Source organism: Oryctolagus cuniculus, chromosome 10 (genome assembly GCF_964237555.1).
Source record: "Oryctolagus cuniculus chromosome 10, mOryCun1.1, whole genome shotgun sequence".
In the NCBI taxonomy this organism is placed as follows: Eukaryota; Metazoa; Chordata; class Mammalia; order Lagomorpha; family Leporidae; genus Oryctolagus; species Oryctolagus cuniculus.
Genome location: NC_091441.1, coordinates 83,107,903 through 83,128,271, shown reverse-complemented (window position 1 = coordinate 83,128,271; position 20,369 = coordinate 83,107,903). Strand labels below are relative to the sequence as shown.

The window sequence follows — 20,369 nt, the reverse complement described above, 5'->3', positions numbered from 1 at the left end:
CCTGCAGATCGCGCGTTTTCATCTCCTTGCTGGTAGAAGCTGAGAAGACAAAGACCACAAATTGGCACATTCACCTCACTGCGTGGGTCTGAAAGGCTTCCAGGAAGTGAGGAGACTACCTGGGAATTCACCTTGAAGCGCTGGCCTCGAGCATAGCTCTCCACTCGGCGAGAATCCGCTGGCACAGTCCAGCAACAAGCTGCGGCTCTGCCGAGACCTGACCACAACATGGTTTCTCTTCCCTGCGCCCTGACAGATGGTCAATACCAGCTCTGAATAACCAACCTGCCCGTGTGACTGAGGGGTGGGGTGGACCCGCCAGCCTAACCTTCAGGGCATGAAGAGGACATCCTGTTGCTTTGTATCAGATTTGAAACTCATACCAGGGGCTACCCCAAGGAGGTTCAACTAAGCCCACAAACAGGCCTTTGGTGCAAGGAGGAGACTCAGGGAGACACGCTGCCCGGCCTGTGGGAGGCCCTCTCAGCCCACGTCCCAGGGCAACATCAGGGTCTTGGGGCCAGGTTTTCCAGGCCTTACATGATTGGATATGCCAGCCCAGACAGGACAAGGCCCTCAGGGCTTCTAGAAGGCACACTGTCAGGTGCACAGTGAGCACAAGCCCCAGAAATGGAGAATCATGAGCAAGGGAGCCAGCTTTGTCTCTTCCTAGCTCTGTGACCTCATGCAAGTTACTTGCACCCTCTCTGTGCCTAGGGTATCTCAGAGAACGGCACACGTGACACATGAAGCCAAAGCATGCCAGACCACGTAGGCTGACGGTCACTACAGGTTCATCTCAAGAGCTGGAACCATACTCAGGCGACCCCGCCAACATCTGACAATTTTCATACCAAAAAAAATTAGGCAACTTTGCATGACTCAATCATCCTATCGCTTAACATCCTTGCCTTTGAGAAAGCAGGGTTCATCTAGTATTCCACATCCCACCCAAGAACGACAGCTTTATGAAAGGAAGGTCCAGCTTAAATGCAAACACATTTCTTCCACTTGGGCTGTAAAAGCTGAAAATGGCTCCCAGGTGTGAGCAGACACAATAGGCCCCACCTCTTCTGCAAGGTCACCTCGCAGGTCAAAGTCAAGCCAGCCATTTTCGGATTAGGTGCACATACACTTGAGGTCTCCCCAGTGGTAACTGGATTACAGGAGCCACCTGCAGGAAGTGAGGAGGGGGAGGGGGAGGAGGAAATGGTCCCAGTTGGAACAAAACTGTTGATATGGACAAGAGCCAGCCCCTTTCACATGGGGATTGTGCAACCACGGAGCTGCTCTGCTTCCTCGCTCCACTTCATGCAGCCCTGACGAGTTTTCGGCACCCAGTGCTGGAAGAGGAGGCACTTCCCCCTCCGAGGCCATCCATGACTTCCCAGCCTCCAGAGCAGCCTGTATCCCCCTGGATCCTGCACACTATAGAAACATTCCGTGGACATCATGAAAAGGGGGCCGGGGGAGACAAAGAGAGGAAAGAAGGGAGGGAGAGAGCACACCCCCAACAAAAGACAAGTTTCCAGAACAGAACTTGAGCCACGGAGTTCCCTAACAGGGCGGTGACTTTCAAGACTAACTTCCTATTCCAAAGGCTCTCCCTACCCTGCAGCCAATCTGTTCCCCTCACTGTGTCAGCAAATAACTTGCAGATGTACCTCTCCTCAGGCTGGCTCACCACCCCCATTCCCAAAGAAATGGAGGGTGAGGAGAGGGGGATGAACAGGACAGAGAGGAAAAGGACAAGTCACAACTGTGTGATCTGGCAGGCTCACAGAGGCAGCCGCCGCGGCTCCCCTCCCAGACAGAGACTCACATGGACTCAGGGGCAAGCGGCAGACGGCACTGCAGAAGCCCTCAGAAGTGTCTGGGACAGCGCCGCTTTCTTGTGAACTGGGCCCTTGGTTTTCTAACGTGAGGCTCATGGGTGGCAACCAGCACATGACGAGGCTGCAGCTCTCACCAGCGCGGGTCCTGCTCTGCTCCCTGACGGAAGCTGGCTTGGCTACTGCAGACAGCCCATCGCCCAAAGGGGTTGGGGTGGGAGAGACTGGCCTAAAAATGGACCCAGCCACATCCTATCAGTACGCCTGCAAGTGCTGGCTAAATACGCTCAGTGTTCCAGCTCACACCCATCTTCTAAGAGGGAAGGGAGGAGACCGGCAGTACAGGGCTCCTTAGCCGCCTGCTCTGTCTGGGAGCCTTCTCCGTCACACACCCGAGCCTGGACAGGAGGGAGGCACCCCCTGTCAGTCCCCAGCTCTTGCATGACAGTGGCCGCTGGCCACCTTTCCCAGCAGCAAGACCACGAGGTCTTTGGGGCATGACCCTAAGGCCCCAGGCTATCCATTTGCACCAGGGTTCACGACCCTGCAGACAAACCGGCTTGGGGTTCCTCTGCTTTCCTTTTCCCCTTTGGCCCACTGTTGACCACAGCGTCACAATGGAAGAAGGCCAGGGAGATGGGCTGACAGCAACCCACTGGCTCCGGAACAGTGTGAGGCTGGGAAGAAGCCACGAGGCAGCTGGGCAAGCAGGGGAAATATCCACCTTTCAACTTCCACTTGGAACCAAGTGGCGCCGTTCAAGCCAGGCAAGGACAAAGATTAATCTGGCCCCAGCAACTGACAGCAGCAAGGTGAGTGGTGCTAACGCTGACACCTGCAACTTGACGCAGGGCTGTCAGGAGAGCCGCCAAGGCCCACAAACTGAGATAACAACAGGTCTCTCGCCTCTGTAGCTACAGGCCTGCTGGAGACACCAACACACAACAAGTTATACACCAAGAATGGAAAACAGCCCTAGGTCTCCAACCCTGAGCCGCAGCCAGGTGTCTTCTGCCCACAGTGTCCACTGCCCCTAGAACTTTCCCCAGAAGGGGTTACCTTGGGACCAGCATTGTGGCATAGCAGATTAACCAACCATTTTCGAAGTTGGCATCCCATATGGACATCTATATGGACACCCAGCTGTCCCACTTCTGATCCAGCTAGCTATTAATGACCTGGGAAAAACACTGATTTGAAAATGGCCCGGCTGGCACCGCAGCTCACTTGGCTAATCCTCCGCCTGTGGCACTGGCACCCCGGGTTCTAGTCCCGGTTGGGGCGCCGGATTCTGTCCCGGTTGCTCCTCTTCCAGTCCAGCTCTCTGCTGTGGCCCAGGAAGGTAGTTGAAGATGGCCCAAGTGCTTGGGCCCTGCACCCGCATAGGAGACCAGGAGGAGGCGCCTGGCTCCTGGCTCCGATCAGCACAGCGCACTGGCCGTAGCGGCCATTTTGGGGGTGAACCAACAGGTCTCTAACTCTGCCTGTCAAAAATTAAAAAAAAAAAAAAAAAAAAAGAAAAGAAAAAAAGAAAATGGCCCCAAGTCCTTGGGCCCTTGCATGCACATGAGAGACCTGGAGGAAGCTCCTGGCTCCTAGTTTCAGCCTGGTCCTGTCCACATCCATCTGGGGAGTGAACCAGCAGCAAAAGAAGATGGATCTGTCTTCCTCTCTAACTCTTTCAAATAAATAAATAAAGGTTAAAAAAAAAAAAAAAAAAAGAGGGGCTGGGGCACAGGCATTCCATATGGGCCCCCGTTCTAGTCCCAGCTGCTCCTCTTCTGATCTAGCTCTCTGCTATGGCCTGGGAAAGCAGTGGAAGCTGGCTCAAGTCCTTGGACCCCTGTAGCCACGTGAAGGACCAGGAAGAAGATCCTGGCTCTTGGCTTCAGATCAGCTCGGCTCTGGCTGTTGTGGCCATTTGATAGTGAACCAGTGGATGGAAGACCTTTCTCTCGGTCTCTCCCTCTCACTTGTGTAACTCTATCTCTCAAATAAATTAAAAAAAAAAAAAAAAAAAAGCCTAAAAAAAAAGAAGTGCTTACCTTAAAAGGGCTTTTGAGCCTTGGTGTCTCAATCATTTGCCTGTTGTGCCAGTTAAACAGAGATTTTGTCTAAATAACTCCTCATTGTCCACCAAAGCCCAAGCACTTCACTGAGGACTCGACATAGGAGCCTTGGGTTCTCCCTCCACCCCCATTCAGCTCTGAAAGACAGGCTCCCAGACCAGCAGCAGCACCAGGGAACTGGTGAGCAGAGCAACTCTGCTTCCACTCCAGACCATGGAGTCAGAAACAGCCACATGGCCAGCTGTCTGGGCAAGCTGTCCAGGAAATGCTGACCACGCTCAAACCTGAGAAGCCATGATCTACTACTAAGGGTAGGACCATCACCCAAGGGAATGGGCAAGAGGTTCCAGCCACAGAATCTGCTCACCTTAAGTAAAAGTGAACCAATCTTCAAAGACCCAAAGGGGGAACCATGGCCCCATTTTAAATGGATTTGCCTGTTGCACCATTTTTCACTAGAGCTTGTTTTTTCCTTTTAGCATCTGGGAACTCAAGAGGTTGCTTAAGGAACAAGGAACAGGCACCTGAACTTGACCTTGAAAATACAGCTTTGCCCAGTTTCTTCCTAAGGTGGCTGCAGTCACCATCAACTCCACTTCCTTTTTTCTTTAAGATTTATTTGAAAGGCAGCGTTACAGAGAGCGAGCAAGAGCGAGCGAGCGAACAAGAGGCAAAGATATCGAGATCTTCCATCCACTGGTTCACTCCCCAAATGGCTGCAATATCCAGAACTGGGCTGGTCCAAATCCAGGAAGCAGAAGCTCCTCTCGGTCTCCCATGTGAGTGCAGGGGCCCAAGTACCTGGGCCATCCTCTGCTGTTTTCCCAGGTGAGTTAGCAGGGAGATGGAATGGAAGTAGAGCACCCGGGACTTGAACAGGCACCATACAGGATGCTGGCACTGCAGGCGGCACCTCTACTTGCTATCCCACAGCACAGTCCCATTTTCTTTTTTATTTTATTTTTTTTTATTTTTTTGACAGGCAGAGTGGACAGTGAGAGAGAGAGACAGAGAGAAAGGTCTTCCTTTGCTGTTGGTTCACCCTCCAATGGCCGCCGCGGCTGGCGCACCGCGCTGACCCGAAGGCAGGAGCCAGGTGCTTCTCCTGGTCTCCCATGGGGTGCAGGGCCCAAGGACTTGGGCCATCCTCCACTGCACTCCCTGGCCACAGCAGAGAGCTTGCCTGGAAGAGGGGCAACCGGGACAGAATCCGGCGCCCCGACCGGGACTAGAAGCCGGTGTGCTGGTGCCGCAAGGCGGAGGATTAGCCTAGTGAGCCGCGGCGCCGGCCTTCCCTATTTTCTAACAACACACCTGATGAGGCCCTGGCTCTCATGATGGGAGGGAGATGCCAGGCAACACAGGCCTCCAGAGAAAGGAAGCAGGATCCTTGCCCCTGAGAATAACAGCTACCTGTACCGGTTTTCCTACAAATAAACACAGAAAGGGCCCCACACTGGAGACTACCACTCAACTTAAAAAAATGTATTTATTTGTAAGGTAGAGAGACATGGATGGACAGAGATCTCTCATCTGCTTGTTCACTCCCCAAATGCCCACAGCAGTAGAAGCTAGTCAAGACAGAAGACAATAGCTGCAAATTCAATCCAGGTCTTCCAGGTGAGTGGCATGAACCCATCTATTTGAGACAGTCCCCTGCTGCTTACCAGGGCACACATTAGCAAAAAGCTGCAATCAGGAGTGGAGCCAGCACTCGAACCCACGCACTCTGATATGGGAGGCGGGTGTTCTGAGTCGCTTCCTAACCATGTGCCAAATGCCTGCCTGCCCTTATCACTCAACTTTGTAAAGATAACCAATTACATCAAACTTCTAAAGTATTATCAAAAGATTTTCATACGAATTCTTTATTATTCTATCTGCACATGATGACCTGCTTTCAGGTGATGCAACACAGAGTAAGTTCAAGGGCAGGTAAGTGAAGAGAAAGCCCAGAGGCCTCAACCCAGCTCCTCAAAGGCAGAATACACCGCACAGCCACACTCACACACACGGGGCTTTAGGAGCCCGCTGATTATTACCTTTCTTTTTTCACCTGTGCTTCAGGCCAGCTCACCAGTGGCCCTCGCCCAGAGCCCGAAGCTGAGCTTGCTCCTCCAGAGTGGAATCCTGGGTCCCTCTCCCCTTCCTTGCAGGCTGGGCCCTCTGAGGGCTCTCATTATCCTCCTTGGCCCTGCCTGGCAGCAGATCACGACAGCCTCCCCTCTAAGGCTGCTCTTTAATTACGCTTTAATGTGAATTGATCTTTGCATTAATGAGGCTGTAAAGAAGATTGATGTGGCCTGTCTTTCCCAGCGGTCTGCAAGGTAGCATGCGCGTTAAGTACTCCCATTGATTTCCCTTCACCAGCAGCGCACAGAGGCCCCGCAGCCTCCACCCAGGCCCCCTCCACCCCCGCCTCCCCCCTGGTGGGGTCACAGACAGGAAGCCGAAGTGCTTTCCTTCCAAGTTTTATCTTCTCGAAGTTATAATACATGAAGAAATGTTAACGGTCCCATTGCTTTTATTTAATCATTTTTTTGGCAACTAAAGGGGGCAGCAAAACGGAGACGGTTAAAGCCACTGCTGGTATTTTTATTGAAATTATTCATATTCTAGTCCTCTAGATGCATTTGTCAAGGAGAGAGAAAAATACTTTACCAAGCAAAGCTAGCTTTCAGGGAAGCAGTACGGGAAGTGACTGTAAGGGGTATGGAGCTTGTTTGGGGCAACAAAAATATCCCACAATTAGCACTGAGCATTGCACACGGAGAATGCACTGACAAGGGCTGAATGACACACTTCAAAATGGTGACTGTCTGTTATCTCTAAAATTATTTTAAAAACATATTTTTCAAGATTAGGAGTAAAAGGTATTTGCATGTGCTTGCAAATACAACATAAACCTAAGGAATTTTAATAGCAGCATTACAAAGTCACAAGTAACCGTGCAGCTAATTTGTGCTCCGATCTCCCACGTGATCATGGACAGCGGTGAGGGGACAGCCAGCGACTAAGCGTGGCCATGGCAGGAAGCTTCAACCGGACCAGCAAATGCCGAAGGAGGTAGGTGGGCCAGCCAGGCTGGACTACAGCCTGTGTGGGGAGAGGGAGAAAAAGCCACCTGCACAGCAAGCTCTCTTACTCCTAGGCTGAAAACATTCAACCGTTTCCACTACAACCCATCTTCTCAACGATACAAGCACAGTCACCACAGGCAAAGCGGAAATTTTTCTTCAACAGAAACATCACTTGGGCATCAGACAAAATTACTGTTGCCGTGGGAATCGTAACTTGAGTTTCCTGGACTTCGAACTTCTGAAAAAAACAAAAACAAAAAACTCAAACGTAAAAAAAATCGACTGGCAGAGTCTGCCCTCATTTAACAAAAAAGTCTGTTTCTTTTTCTGAGAACTACTTTACGGAATTAGCTCCCTCACTCCAACCCAATCCTATTAAAAGCTTTCCCTGAGTTTTATGCTTTCTGTTATTAAGGATAAATGGCTCTGGTATTATCCTCAGAGTGCGATGCAAATAAACCTGTTCTTGGACAAATACTTCAGCTGAACTACATTCCCTTAATTAGAAAGTATTAACCAATTGACATTCTGGTTGACTGCAGTTCCCAAAATTCTAGAACTCTCTTTGGAAGCCAGGTGCAAAATAAAACCCTTTCCCACGAGGTCCTCCCAACTGTGACAGCCGGCACAGCCGGGAACGCGGGTCTGAGACATCACAGAGCTCTTGTGTGAGCGAGTGCCCGGCAGAGGAGCAATGAACCCCCGAGGCAAAGTCCACAATTACAGGTGTCTGAGCGCAACGGCACCAACGCTGCTTCTGTGCAGAGAGTGACAGTGGTTTCGGGTCACTGGGTCTTTGGGGGCATTTACTGCCTCTCCTCTCCGCTTCCGGTTGTGAATGCTGTGAGCGTCTTTCACCATCTCCTCTGACAAATGAGGAAACAGCAAGTTCTCTTGGGTTACAACTGCACTGACCGCTTCTCACATTCGTGTTCCTGTGACAATCCTCTGCTTCCAACAGAAGGGGAGCAGGAGCTCGGGGACTAAGGACACAGACTCTCGACTGTTAACTGCCACATTCCCAGGCACCGTGCTGGGGTTTCCACGTCACCTTGGGAAGACCCCTAGGCCACAACTGTGTGGCCACCAAGGGTGCCGACTACTGGCAGAGCACTGGACACCTTTGAGTTCTGCAGTTCTGAAAAGCAAGACACGAGAGCAAAGCCTGAAGGCCTGGAACCTCCACGTGGGTGGAGATGCTAGGTCCTCTGCCTTTGCGGGTCCGGATGGGACGGCTGTCAGGTGATGCTCCGCTGCTTCCTACGCTGGAATTACTTCTCTGTCCTTTGCATGCCCTCTTGGAAAATACCAGAAGGTATGAAGGAAGATAAAAAGTCATCTATAATCCCGCTCCCAGACATCCCACTGCTCAACTCCCTTTTGAGGCACGAAACCCCGGCATCTGGTCTAGGACAGAGGAACAGGCGCAGCTCAGAGCAAACGAGGATAAAGACCTTTCACTGTGCTTTCAGAGAAATCACTGACCAAGTCAGAGGGAGACCAGCCTCAGGCGAAAGAGGTGGCTGCCAACGCTAACCTACATTTTCCAAACCGATTCAAAACAGGGAGGGAGGCTTTCTCTCTCTGTCTCTTGCTTTACATATTTCAATGCTGTCTAATGGAATAGCAGGAACAAGGCCAAACAGCCCCACTGTTCCTGGCACTGAAGCCAAGGAACAGAAATGTATTTTTAGACAGCAGAGCAAGGTGCAAGTCAAGGTGCCACAGGCCCACGGGACAAGCCAGGAGCCCCACTTGTCTCTGCCAGAGGCTGGTTCAGAGTCCCCTACACGTGGGTGGGTGAAGGAGGGACACGCGGGCATTTCTGTCCACTTGTACTTCTACCTCTCTTCGTTCCACCCCTCGCAAGACCCTCACGGAGCCTCGGTTTCTTGTCTGGTCCTGGCTCCCTCACCAGTGGAGGCACAAGAGGATGTAAACCAGCACTTCTCAAACTTCCCCCACTGGGCCACTGGCCAGGACCCCTGGTGAAGGCTGGGATGTTGCACTTGTGACATAGTCAGAGCAGAAACGACACAGCTACTCCATGAGCTGTGTTTCAGGCAACAAGGAGTTACAAGCGTCTTCAAGTGCTTTGCGTTATGAACACACGAGGGATTACCCCACCCCTAATTAGCCTCACGTAAGGGCAACTCATTTAATTTAGCCAGCAATTAAACACCTCCTGGATGCCACGCACAGAGACTAACTGGGTGTAAAAAGAAGGCTAGACCTCTGCCTATCGATCAAAGGAACAAAAGCCCACAGACACCCAGGCAGAAGCACTCGTCACCACTGATCAAACACCTACATATGAGGTGCAAGGCCAGGACCTTCGTATATGCTCCCCTCCCCCTCAGTCTCACTCTTCCCACACATAAAATGGACCAAGGACATATCTGATAAATGAGGAAAATGAAGATCTGAGAGATTAAGTCAGCCCAGGACACACCTGCTGAGCCCCATTTCTGACCCTGTGGCTTTCCTGCAGCTCCAGCACCCCTTGAAGAGGGTTAAGCTCGGGCCGTGTTTCATAAGGACATAGCACCTTCTCAACACAAGGCCCGTGGCCAGTAAAAACCTGAGCCCCGCAGGCTACACCTGCGATCTTAGTAATGGCACCTTCCTGCCAAAGCCCTCTGCTCAGCTGAGCCTGCTGTTGAGAAAAGATACATTCAGGTGAGCAAATGACTTACAAAACCAGCAAAATCAAAATACAGTAAATCTATGCAGCGCTGGAGTGGAAACAGGAAATTCAGTGTGAAGAGGGAGGCGCTCTGTTGGGGAAGCTGCCAATAAAATCTGCTTGAGAAACTGTTGGACTCACGGCTGGTGTATCTGCAAAGACCTCTGGGTGAGTTTAAAACATGCCGACACCTCCACCTGGCTGCTGAAGAAACAGGGGTCCGGCCAGGTGCTTAATTCTCTGGCACAGGCTCTTTCAAGCTTGACAACCTCCCATATGAAAAATGTGACTCAGTTTACTTTAATGGCTTAAAAAAAAAAAAAAAGAGTGCCACCCCCAGACCTCTGAAATCAACATAAAAATAAGGAATGAGTTGTCACAGTTTTTTTCTTTTTAAAGCCATAAAAGTATACAGAGTCACATTCCCAAACTCACCAACATAGGCTTTCCAACTTTTAATTCACAGAGCTTCCTTTAACTCTCATTTAGTCACCCAAGTTGCAGCTGAACCGCTGGGAGCAAGGAACACAGAGCCCCGAACCTCTAGGCTTTCAACAGGATCAGTTTTCCCACCAAATCAGAGAGGAGGCAACACTTGGAATTTTTTAGTTCTGCAAACCCCGCAACAGCAAGCAAGGTATTGGTCATGATCACAGGAACTTCATGACGGACAGCTGTCTGTCACCAGCGAGGTTCTCCTGCCACCAGAGGCCAGCACGGCAACACCACACAGCCCAGGGTCCCCCCACCAGGGCACCACTTACAGAAACAGAGAGACGACATGTGACGAAGCAGCTCCCAGGGATGGTATGGCGGTCAACTCATTATTGTTGAGGTACCTGGAACGACAAGGAGGAATTAACCACTTCAAGCATTTAAATTAGTAGTTTTTTTTTTTTAATTATTTTTTTTTTTTTTTGACAGGCAGAGTGGACAGTGAGAGAGAGAGACAGAGAGAAAGGTCTTCCTTTTGCCGTTGGTTCACCCTCCAATGGCCGGCGCGCTGCGGCCGGCGCACCGCGCTGATCCGATGGCAGGAGCCAGGTACTTCTCCTGGTCTCCCATGCAGGTGCAGGGCCCAAGCACCTGGGCCATCCTCCACTGCCCTCCCTGGCCACAGCAGAGAGCTGGCCTGGAAGAGGGGCAAGCGGGACAGAATCCGGCACCCCGACCGGGACTAGAACCCGGTGTGCCGGTGCTGCTAGGCGGAGGATTAGCCTAGTGAGCCGCGGCGCCGGCCTAAATTAGTAGTTTCAAATCATACACCTATGAGGAAAATCAGAAAACACTACTGAGCTAGCCATACTAAGAACATCTTCTAATCACACACACACACACACTTTAACAAAATTGAGTGCTCAAAGGGAGAGAGGAGGCACAGGAAGGCAAGAGCTAACCAAGATTCCCACTCACGGTGAAAAGTCTCCTATCTCGCATGGAGCTCACAACTCAGAGCTCACACACACACACACAGGGAACGGGCCAAGATGTAGGCTCGGGACGAAAGCACCCCGAGACCATCAACACGAGTGTGCCAGGCTGGCACGAGTCTGGAAAGGCCTTGGGGAGTGCAGAGCACCCCCTCCTGGTTGTTGCCTACACATCCGAGGCCTGGTGTTCTGCCTGTGCCAAAGACCAGCATGTGCAGAACCACAGCCCCAGGGCTTGGGACACACGGGGCCTATTATTTCAATGCCTCATCTGTGACATAAGAAGGAAACTGGACTCGCATCCAGCTGAGATTTCCAATTTCTCTGGACTTTGATGAAGCCCGGGATGGGGGCGGGGAGGAACCCTGAAAACATACATATATACTCGTTTTGCACACATTTTAAAAACGCTAAGCAGAGAGACTTCCTCTCCAAGCTCCCTTCCTGCCTGCATATTCTAAATCTGCCTTCCCATCGTCAGTATCTCTCAAAAGAAGGAGCAGCACAGCTCGCCTGGTCTGCCCCCGGAGGCTCGGCAAGCTGGCCTCCTTACATGGACATGTTCTTCCAAATCTGGAAAGAATATCCAAACTCAGACTTGCCAAGTGAGCCCAAAAAGCCTCCAGGAAGCCAGGGCCCAGTGCTCAGGCCTGCTGCCGGGTGACACGCTGGAAAGAAACCGTATTTCTGAGGGAGAGTCGAGGGCGTAGAACTGCGTCCTCTTGTTCTCCATTTTTAAGGGAGTTATTACATGTCATAGAGCAGCTTGTTACCGGCTGAAGACAAAATCCACTGAAATGGCAGCTGTATTCAGACAAACACACAGCGAGCATTTGCTTAAACAGAATAATCTGGTTGTCCGCCATCTCTTATAGAACTGAATAGGAAAAGAAAAAAAAAATGAGAAAAGGCCTCGAATTATCCCATTTGCTGTCTTCAATGCCAAAGCCAGTTAGGGATGGAGCTTGGCAATTACTGGGCCGTGGGACACAGACTGCCTGTTTCAACAGCGGCATGGCTGGAGCATCTGGCAGAGAGAAAGCAGATCCGTATCATGTGGCAAATCCTTTCTCCACTTAAAGGGCCCTTGTTTGTGTGTTGAAATAGACAATTAATTACTTTAACAGTCTCTTATCTGACTGGCCCCTAAATCAGATTGTTTCTGCTTCACCTTTTATCTCATCCAGCCCCGCTGTGATCTGTTTCCCAGCTAGGGGATACTTAAAACTGCACCAGTCGTAATCTCGACTAATAAATTTCCATAGTACCTATCAAGGCAGCTAATTAGTAGAAAAGGCCCTCGGGTTTATCTGAGCAGAAAACACGAGGGTCAGGGAGCGGCTGCCCATTCGTCAGCCTGCTAAGATACCTCGATTTGAGATTTATTCTCAAATACAGAGGACAGTAGCGGTAACAACAGCAGGAGAAAGCTTTTTGAGGGTCTACTACATGCAAGGTGCAACACTAAAGAGTTTTTCTGGTGTGGTAACTTGTCTTTAGGCTCCTGGAAGTAGGTCCCAGGCACAATTCCAGGGACCTAGAGGATCTAGCTTTAAAGTCTTCGTTCTTAATCCATTATTCTCCTCTATTTCTGAACAACCACAGCAAAAACTAAACAACAACAAAAAAAAACAAAAACCCCACATACATTATTTAATTTCATCACTACAACCCTGAAGGAGGTAGTAGGTACAATTACTATTCCCTACATGACACTAAGTCAGTTTAAGTAACAAATCTAGGGTCACACAACTGGGGCGGGGGGCAGTCAAGAGAAAAACAAGGGCGGGAGTCATGTTACAGCAGGTTAAGCCACTTGGGACACGCATATCCCATACTGAAGTGCTGGATTGAGTGTCAGGTACTCCACACCTTTTTTTTTTTTTTTTTTTTTTTGGACAGGTAGAGTGGACAGTGAGAGAGAGAGAGACAGAGAGAAAGGTCTTCCTTTTTTTTTTTTGCCGTTGGTTCACCCTCCAATGGCCGCCGCATCACGCTGATCCGAAGCCAGGAGCCAGGTGCTTCTCCTGGTCTCCCATGCAGGTGCAGGGCCCAAGCACTTGGGCCATCCTCCACTGCCTTCCTGGGGCACAGCAGAGAGCTGGCCTGGAAGAGGAGCAACTAGGACAGAATCCGGCACCCTGAGCAGGACTAGAACCCGGTGTGTCGGCGCCACAAGGTGGAGGATTAGCCTATTGAGCCACGGCGCCGGCTTACTCCACACTTTCAATCCTGCTAATGTGCCTGGGAGACAGAAGATCATGGCCCAAGTGCTGGGGTCCGAGCCACCAACATGGGAGACCCTGTTAGAGTTCCTGGCTCTTAGCTTTGGCCTGGCCCCACCCGTTTTTGCAAGCATTTCGGAAGTGAACCAGTGGATATAAGAGATCTCTCCCTCTTCCTCTCAAACCCCTCTGTCTCTCTCTCGCGCTCTGTCACTCTGCCTTTCAAATAAGTCTTTGAAAAAACATATAGAGAACAAAGCACAACTGCCAATCTGAGAGCAGCAGTAAGTGGCAGGACCAGCAAACACAGGACAAGCCGGAAAGCTCTTAAGCCCTTAGGTAACGTCAGTTGTTTTTCCGCCTGCGTGTAATCTGACTTGCTTTTCAAGCTGGAACGAGGAGGATGGACATTTTCTGCAACGGGAACTGTGGCTGATGAGCGTGGGCTCCGGTCAGCCCTCACTGCCCACAGGACAAACTGCCCCACCCACTGTCACAGAAATGAACAAGGGAAGGAGGCGCAACACCACCATTTCAGACCTGGACAGACCTGCTGGAGGGCCAGTGCACCAGGGCTGAAGATTAACGAGGCACTGTGTGTCCCGATGGACATCTTGTGGGCCACAGGCGCGGGGAGAAATAGCTGGCTCTCATCTCAACAGGGCTGCCTGCTTTATGAAGAGGACAGTGGGAGCCCAAAGGGCAGGAATTATGCAGCAAGCTCGCTTCTAGATCATTCCTGCTCGAAAAAGAACTGCTGGTTCTAACGCTAGCTCGTCTGCCAGCTCCACCTCCACTGGCTTCCTCTTTGTTCTCTCCATCCCCTGTTGAAACGAGAGCACAATCTTCAGAAGGCAACAGAGGCCAAACTCGCTCTGAGAAGGGAAGCGCTTCTTGCCAGACTGAAATAGAGACCGGTCAAAAATAGCACAGCCAGAGAGATGTGAGGGGGGAAGCACTCGGGAAGCTCAGCGGAGTCTCCACGCAGAAGGAAACCTCAGGAATAGGGGTTGTGTCTGATGAAAGCTGCTGGGCTCCTCGCACTGGGCGCCCCTCGCCCTTCCTCCATCCCCCTCCCAAAGTCCCCCAAGGCCCTAAACATCGGTCTAAATGCCTGGCCTTTATCACCGAACCTTTTTCTGATGATTCAGGACCAAGAAGTGCCTCCGATGCATCAGACCATGAATCACCGCCCAGCCCCGGAGCAGGAGGAGGTCTACCTCAGGTCAGCGGGCTGCGTAGACTGCCTGACCGCAGGGCAGAACCTGGAGGCTGGACCTTTTCCAGGCAATCCACAAGGTCAGCGCGGACTTCCTGATCCCTCAGCTTTCCTCCAAAGCCTCCACTCACTTGGCTTGCTTAAAAATCCGGCTACATTTTGCAAGATGTGAATGTTTTAAAAGGACATTTCACAGTATAGAACTACTATCTTAACCAAATTTAGCTTCCACAAACAATGTAAAGCCAGCACCAGGAATAATTTGGGGTTTCGGCACTTTCTCTTAACCTGTTTACTGAAGAACTGAAACAAATCCACAGTGAAATTCTCAAACCATTTCAAACAAGAACACGAGGAGTACTCGGTGGAAAAACAGAGCTTTCTTGCTTGTCAGTCCTCTGGATCACCTCCAGCTGGGAGCTGCTGCTGCCGGCTACAAGAGACGTACACACGTCTTTTTTTCCTAATAAATGCTTGTGTAGTATACAGTCTGTTACGTACTGCTCTTTTCCTCTTGGTAATACATCCCGGAGAGCACCATAATTCTTTTAACTGGCCACACAGTCCACCGTGTGATCAAACCTTTTTACTCATTAATTTATTTGGCCAACCTGCTGTTGGTAGACTCAGTGGCTGCTTCCAAATACAGAGCTGCAATGAACAAATTTGGGCAGGGGGTTATAATTCAGCTCCCTTAAAGGGAAAACGTGGAAACAGGTGTTTGGCCGGGCAGTTAAGATGCCTGTACCCTACATCCCAGCGTCTGCATCTTGGCCTCCAGCCAGTGACTCCAGCTTAGGATGAACGCAGAACCTGGGGAAACAATCGTGACAGCTCCAATAACTGGGTTTCTGCCACCCGCACAGGAGACATGGATTGAGTCCCCAGCTCTGGACTCCAGTGCCAGCCCAGCCCTGGCCTATGGATAGGAGCACTCTCATGTTCTCACTCTTTCTCTGGCTCTCAAACACGACTTTCTGTGTGTGTGTGTGTGTGTGTGTGTGTGTGTGTGTGTGTGTGTTTCCAAACAGAAAAAGCTCACAGTAACAGATAGGCACGTGGGCTTCAGAGTCAGGGCCAATTAATCAATAGTGTTAAGTACTTGAGCACAGTGCCGACTAAATAAACATTTTGGCAAGAGTTTCTCATATACTGTGTATACCAGACGGCCATGTAAAGGTATGTTGGTATAAAGGACATGGGGATGGTTACCTTAACAATTATGAACAATAAGGTTGCACAGGCACTATATGCCGAGTTCTGCCCTGAATTCTCCACGTGCATTATCTGAATGAATGGTAACGCCCAGCCTCTGAAGAAGGTACCCCATTACATGCCCACCTTCCACAGAACTGAGGCACAGTCAGAGAGCTGCACAGCAGGGACTGCTTAGGTTACAGAGCTGGGATGTGTCAGTCAGACCTGTACATCAACCCGACCTCCACTCCGTCCCCACTGAACCATCTCGGCACGTCCCTTCCCTAGCTGCACGCTGTTTCCTTTTCCTGAAAATCTCATGTAAACAGCACAGGTACCAGTGTCCCAGGGTTGAAACAGTTACTCCTAAGCACTTAGGATACGGCCAGAGAAGTAGAAAATGCTCAACAGGTGGTGGCAACTCACAGCCAAGCAACAGTGCCTCAAAACATGCCGCCTATGTCACCCTTCCCTTAAACAGCCCAGCAGCACAGCCTGGGGGGCAGAAGCCAGAGTCGGAGCAGGGCGGCCACGGCCAGCCAGCGCAGAGTGCACCCAAGGCTTCCCCCACTGCCTTGGGAACTCTCTGGGCCAGTGGTGCTCGCAGGCACACGTTCCTCACCCCCCTACCCCCCGCAAGCACACGCGCCCAGGCAGCCGTAACGGGATCCGAGCGCAGCCTGGACAGTGGGCCGTATAAATAGCCCCGCTTATTATAGAGGTGCCCCGCCCTGCAGGACCCTGGCCGCGGGCACTCCCTGGTGGGCTTTCCTCAGACCCGTGGCTTGGAAGCAGCTGCACAAGTGTCCCCACGTCCTCCGGGGGCCTTCCAAGGGCTGGCCGTCCGTCTCCAAGCGGCCGACGATGTTCTGTGGTTCTGGGGCCTCTGAAACGAAACCGCTGCGAAACCACGGCCTGCAGCCTGCCAGCCTGCGGCTGGGGAGGCTCTGCATGGGGCTTGGGAGGACAGGCAGCGGCCGGCAGACACTCGGGGCCAGTTCACTTTGGAGCAATGATGCGTCCCTGGCAATCTGATTTGTTTCTTCCACAATCCTTTCCAGTGTCCTCACCCCTCAGCTCCTAACAGCTCCCTTCTTTCTCCCAGCAGTACCAGAGGGCCTCAGGAAGAAGCCCAGATCTTCATCAGGGAGAAGTTTTGCTGCTCTGGCCACCAGTGAATTCAGCTCATCCAGCCCCCAGGGCGGGGGAGGGAGGGGTCAGAGGGTCAACCTGTCAAGCCGCAAGGATTTGCTCCCAAACAGTGCACCCAGCTTGGGGGACAGTGCGGCTCCAAAGGTAGCAGAACAGACAGGAAATACCATCCATTGAGTCTTTCCCGTGTGCAAGGCCCTGGACACCCTCTCTTTGATGAGTGACTACACTAATACTGACTATGTGTTAGCACATCTATTAGCACAGACAGGGGACAGGGAACAAGCAGGTGCTATGTCCCCTGTCCAGAGTCACAGAGCAGGGCAAGAGCAGAACCAGAACACAACTCCAGGTCTGTTTGCTACCAGACTGAGCGTTGTCCCCACTTAAACCCAGAGGGTATGGCTAAGATGGGATCTCTGTCTTCACAAACTCCCACAGTCAGGGAGTTAGCAAGGGGCCACAGACGAGAGTTCGCAGGAGTTACTGGGCGCGGGGTGGGGGGGCGGGGGGGGAGGGGCAGGCCAAGCACTAGCTGTGCAATTGCAGCTAAACCCCATGTTGCTCCGGCTGCTGGGAAGGGTGGAAGGGCAACTAAGGAGTCGAGTGCCTAGCACTATGGCCAACTTAGGATCAAGCTCCCCAAGTGTTCTGGTAGGAGGAAGGGGAGCATTAACACACATAGCACATGCTAGAGCTGGGAACATCATCCTGCCTATATGAGAGGAAACCAAATTGTGGAAAAATGGAATTAAGAGACAAGCTTATTTTGGTGCAAAGAAATAAAAAATATGAGGGGCCAGCACTGTGGTGCAGCAGGTTAATGCCCTGGCCTGAAGCGCCAGCATCCCTATGGGCACCAGTTCGAGACCTGGCTGCTCCACTTCCAATCCAGCCCTCTGCTATGGCCTGGGAAAGCAGAAGATGGCCCAAGTCCTTGGGCCCCTGCACCCACATGGGAGACCTGAAAGAAGCTCCTGCCTTCGGATCGGCACAGCTCCAGCTGTTGTGACCAATTGGGGAGTGAACCATCGGATGGAAGACCTCTCCCCCCACCACTCTTTCAAATAAATAAATAAATCTTTAAAAAAAAGAAATAAAAAATATGAAATCCATGCATGGCTTTTTCTTAGCACAAGTTTTTTTCCAGTAAATTTTAAAGATCCCTCATACATTGCCTTCAGAAATTTTTTGCACCTAGATGAACTCATCTTCACTAATTCCATTTTGCACAAACTTTTTGAAGTCCCCTTGTAAATGCAACAGAAGTTCAGGTGAGGGAGAGAACCCAAGTTGGGAGGGGAGAGGGGAGGCCAGGCTTAAAGACAGTGTGGGTTTGGATGAGGTGTCTGGGGGATTAAGAGTGAATACTCTCTACAGAGGGAAGATGCGCACACACTGTAAAGCCAGGAGTTAGGTGATCACTTCCTGTCTTTCTCCATCTTCACCTGCATGTCAGGAGTAAGATGAGGGACCAGGGAGCTTAATGCAGTGCAGCCCCAGGGCTCAGTGCTTAGGCTCTGGAATCCCGCAGATTTGAGCCCAACACTCGACGTCACCAACCACTTCAAATTGCAAGTTTCTTGAACCTGTCTGAGCTGCTGCTTCCTCCTCTGTGGAGAAAATCCTTGCAAAGAAAACCTCTTCTGTCACAGCACTGGTGTGAGGCTGGGATGAGATCATATTCCCCAGAGGTTTATTAACACAGAGCTGTGGGATGACTGTGACTGTTGTTAAGCAAGACTCATAACCAGCATCCCCTGTGAAGGGCAGAGAGCAGTCAGAGGTCTTCACATGTGCATCTGGGTGGGGCACGCACTCGAAGAAGGCCTGAGAGGAAGGGGACTGAAGGCCAGAGGTCAAGGGAGCCAAAACAAATGAAAAGCTGGAAGCCTATCTGGGCAAGGAAGTGGAATCAGAGAGCCAGAGAGAACCCGGAGGACGCACACCCGAGGACCTGCCACGCCTCCGATGACAGCTGAAACCAATACCTACCGTGGCCCAGGGCCCTAGAGGATCCAGGCCCTGCTGCGCACCCCTCCCCTCAGGCACAACACAGGCAGGGGCCCTCATGCTGATCCTTCCTTGATGCCCTTGTACACGCACAGTCTTCTCTGCTCATGTCATCGACATGTGCTCAGGCATCACCTTCCCGCCCAGCCCATCTCCACGATTACTCCTCCAAAATCCAAGGAAAGAATGGAAGGGAAGGAGGGCAGGGAAGGAGGACGAGCAAGTATCAGCAACTGAAATCAAAACTCAAGCAGCAACAGCCCTGTCACGCCATTCTGGAATCCAAGGCAAAAGGTAAAGAATCAGAAATACTGATTCCATCTTGATTTAAACGTTTTGATATTTTATTCACTGGGGGAAGAGAGGAAGAGAAAGAGACAGAGACAGAGAGACAGAGATAGCTGATATTTTAAATCCTGCACCAATAAACCCTTTCTCTTGACTGCTGAGTTTCTGGCCCCCTGTCATTTCTGCACTTCAGGTGGGTGCATCTCTTGCCTCTCCCTGGTCCCAGCTCGGTCTGTGTCTCCCTCCTTCCTGGACCTCAGCCCTGGAGCAGCGTGTGGTACCGAGCAGGCGCTCAAGTGTTAAATGAAAGCCTGAAAGATGCTAGAGGCAACACCCCAATTTTAATTGTATCCAATTCTCAAAGAAACCACTAAGCCTTGAGACTTAGCAAACAGAATTTAAGTATGTTCTAAACCACAGGCATTAAAGATAGCTTAGATTGGGGGAAAAGCGCTGGGTTATTAGCCTAAGCAGCTCCTGATAGCCAAGTGTATCATTCTGGGTCACTATATGTCCCCCCAAAGTTCCTATGTTGACGCTCTAAGCCCAGCACCTCAGAACTCTATTTGTAACTCTGACTTTCAAATAAATAAATAAATCTTAGGGAAAAAAAGGAGTAGCAAGCAAGGGCTTTGATCAGTTACTTTTAATAAAAACACGTAAGGACCTTTACCTAGGAATGTCTAATGAAAATGGCTAATAGAAGCACTGGATGACAATTTATGGACCTCTGTACAGTAACTTACGTAAAATTAAAACACCATATCCAAAAAACTTTAATTTGCATCAAGTATTTGGCCTAAGGATTAGGATGCCAATTAAGATACCTTCATCCAACATGAGAGTACCAGAGTTTATACCCAGCTCTGGCTCCTGACTCCAATTTCCTGCTAAACGAAGACCCCAGGAGGCAGCAATAACAGCTCAAGGAACTGGGTTCCTACTACTGGCAGGGGAGACCTGAACTGTGTCCCCAGCTCCCTGCTTCCACCCCAGCCCAGCCCTTGCTGTTGCAAGCATCCAGAGAGTGAAAGTTAAGAGGGTGCTCACTCTGCCTCTCAAATAAAAGAAAAAAATGTAAGAGACATGCATGAACACATTACCCACAGCGATCTATTTTTCACTAAGTGTGCACAATGGTTATGGATGGGTGATAACACTGGCAGTTCCCAATTGTT

The 20,369-nt window shown here is 50.9% G+C and overlaps 1 protein-coding gene across 3 annotated transcripts in view; it reads right to left on the bottom strand.

The window, feature by feature from the left end:
• LRIG1 (leucine rich repeats and immunoglobulin like domains 1) overlaps nt 1-20,369 on the bottom strand; it is a 119,561-nt gene that overhangs the window by 57,236 nt on the left and 41,956 nt on the right. For all 3 annotated transcript variants that reach the window (XM_002713424.5, XM_070050621.1, XM_070050622.1), the window contains exon 3: nt 10,432-10,506. In XM_002713424.5, coding sequence (XP_002713470.1) covers nt 10,432-10,506 — 75 coding nt within the window. The remainder of the gene's footprint in view (nt 1-10,431; nt 10,507-20,369) is intronic.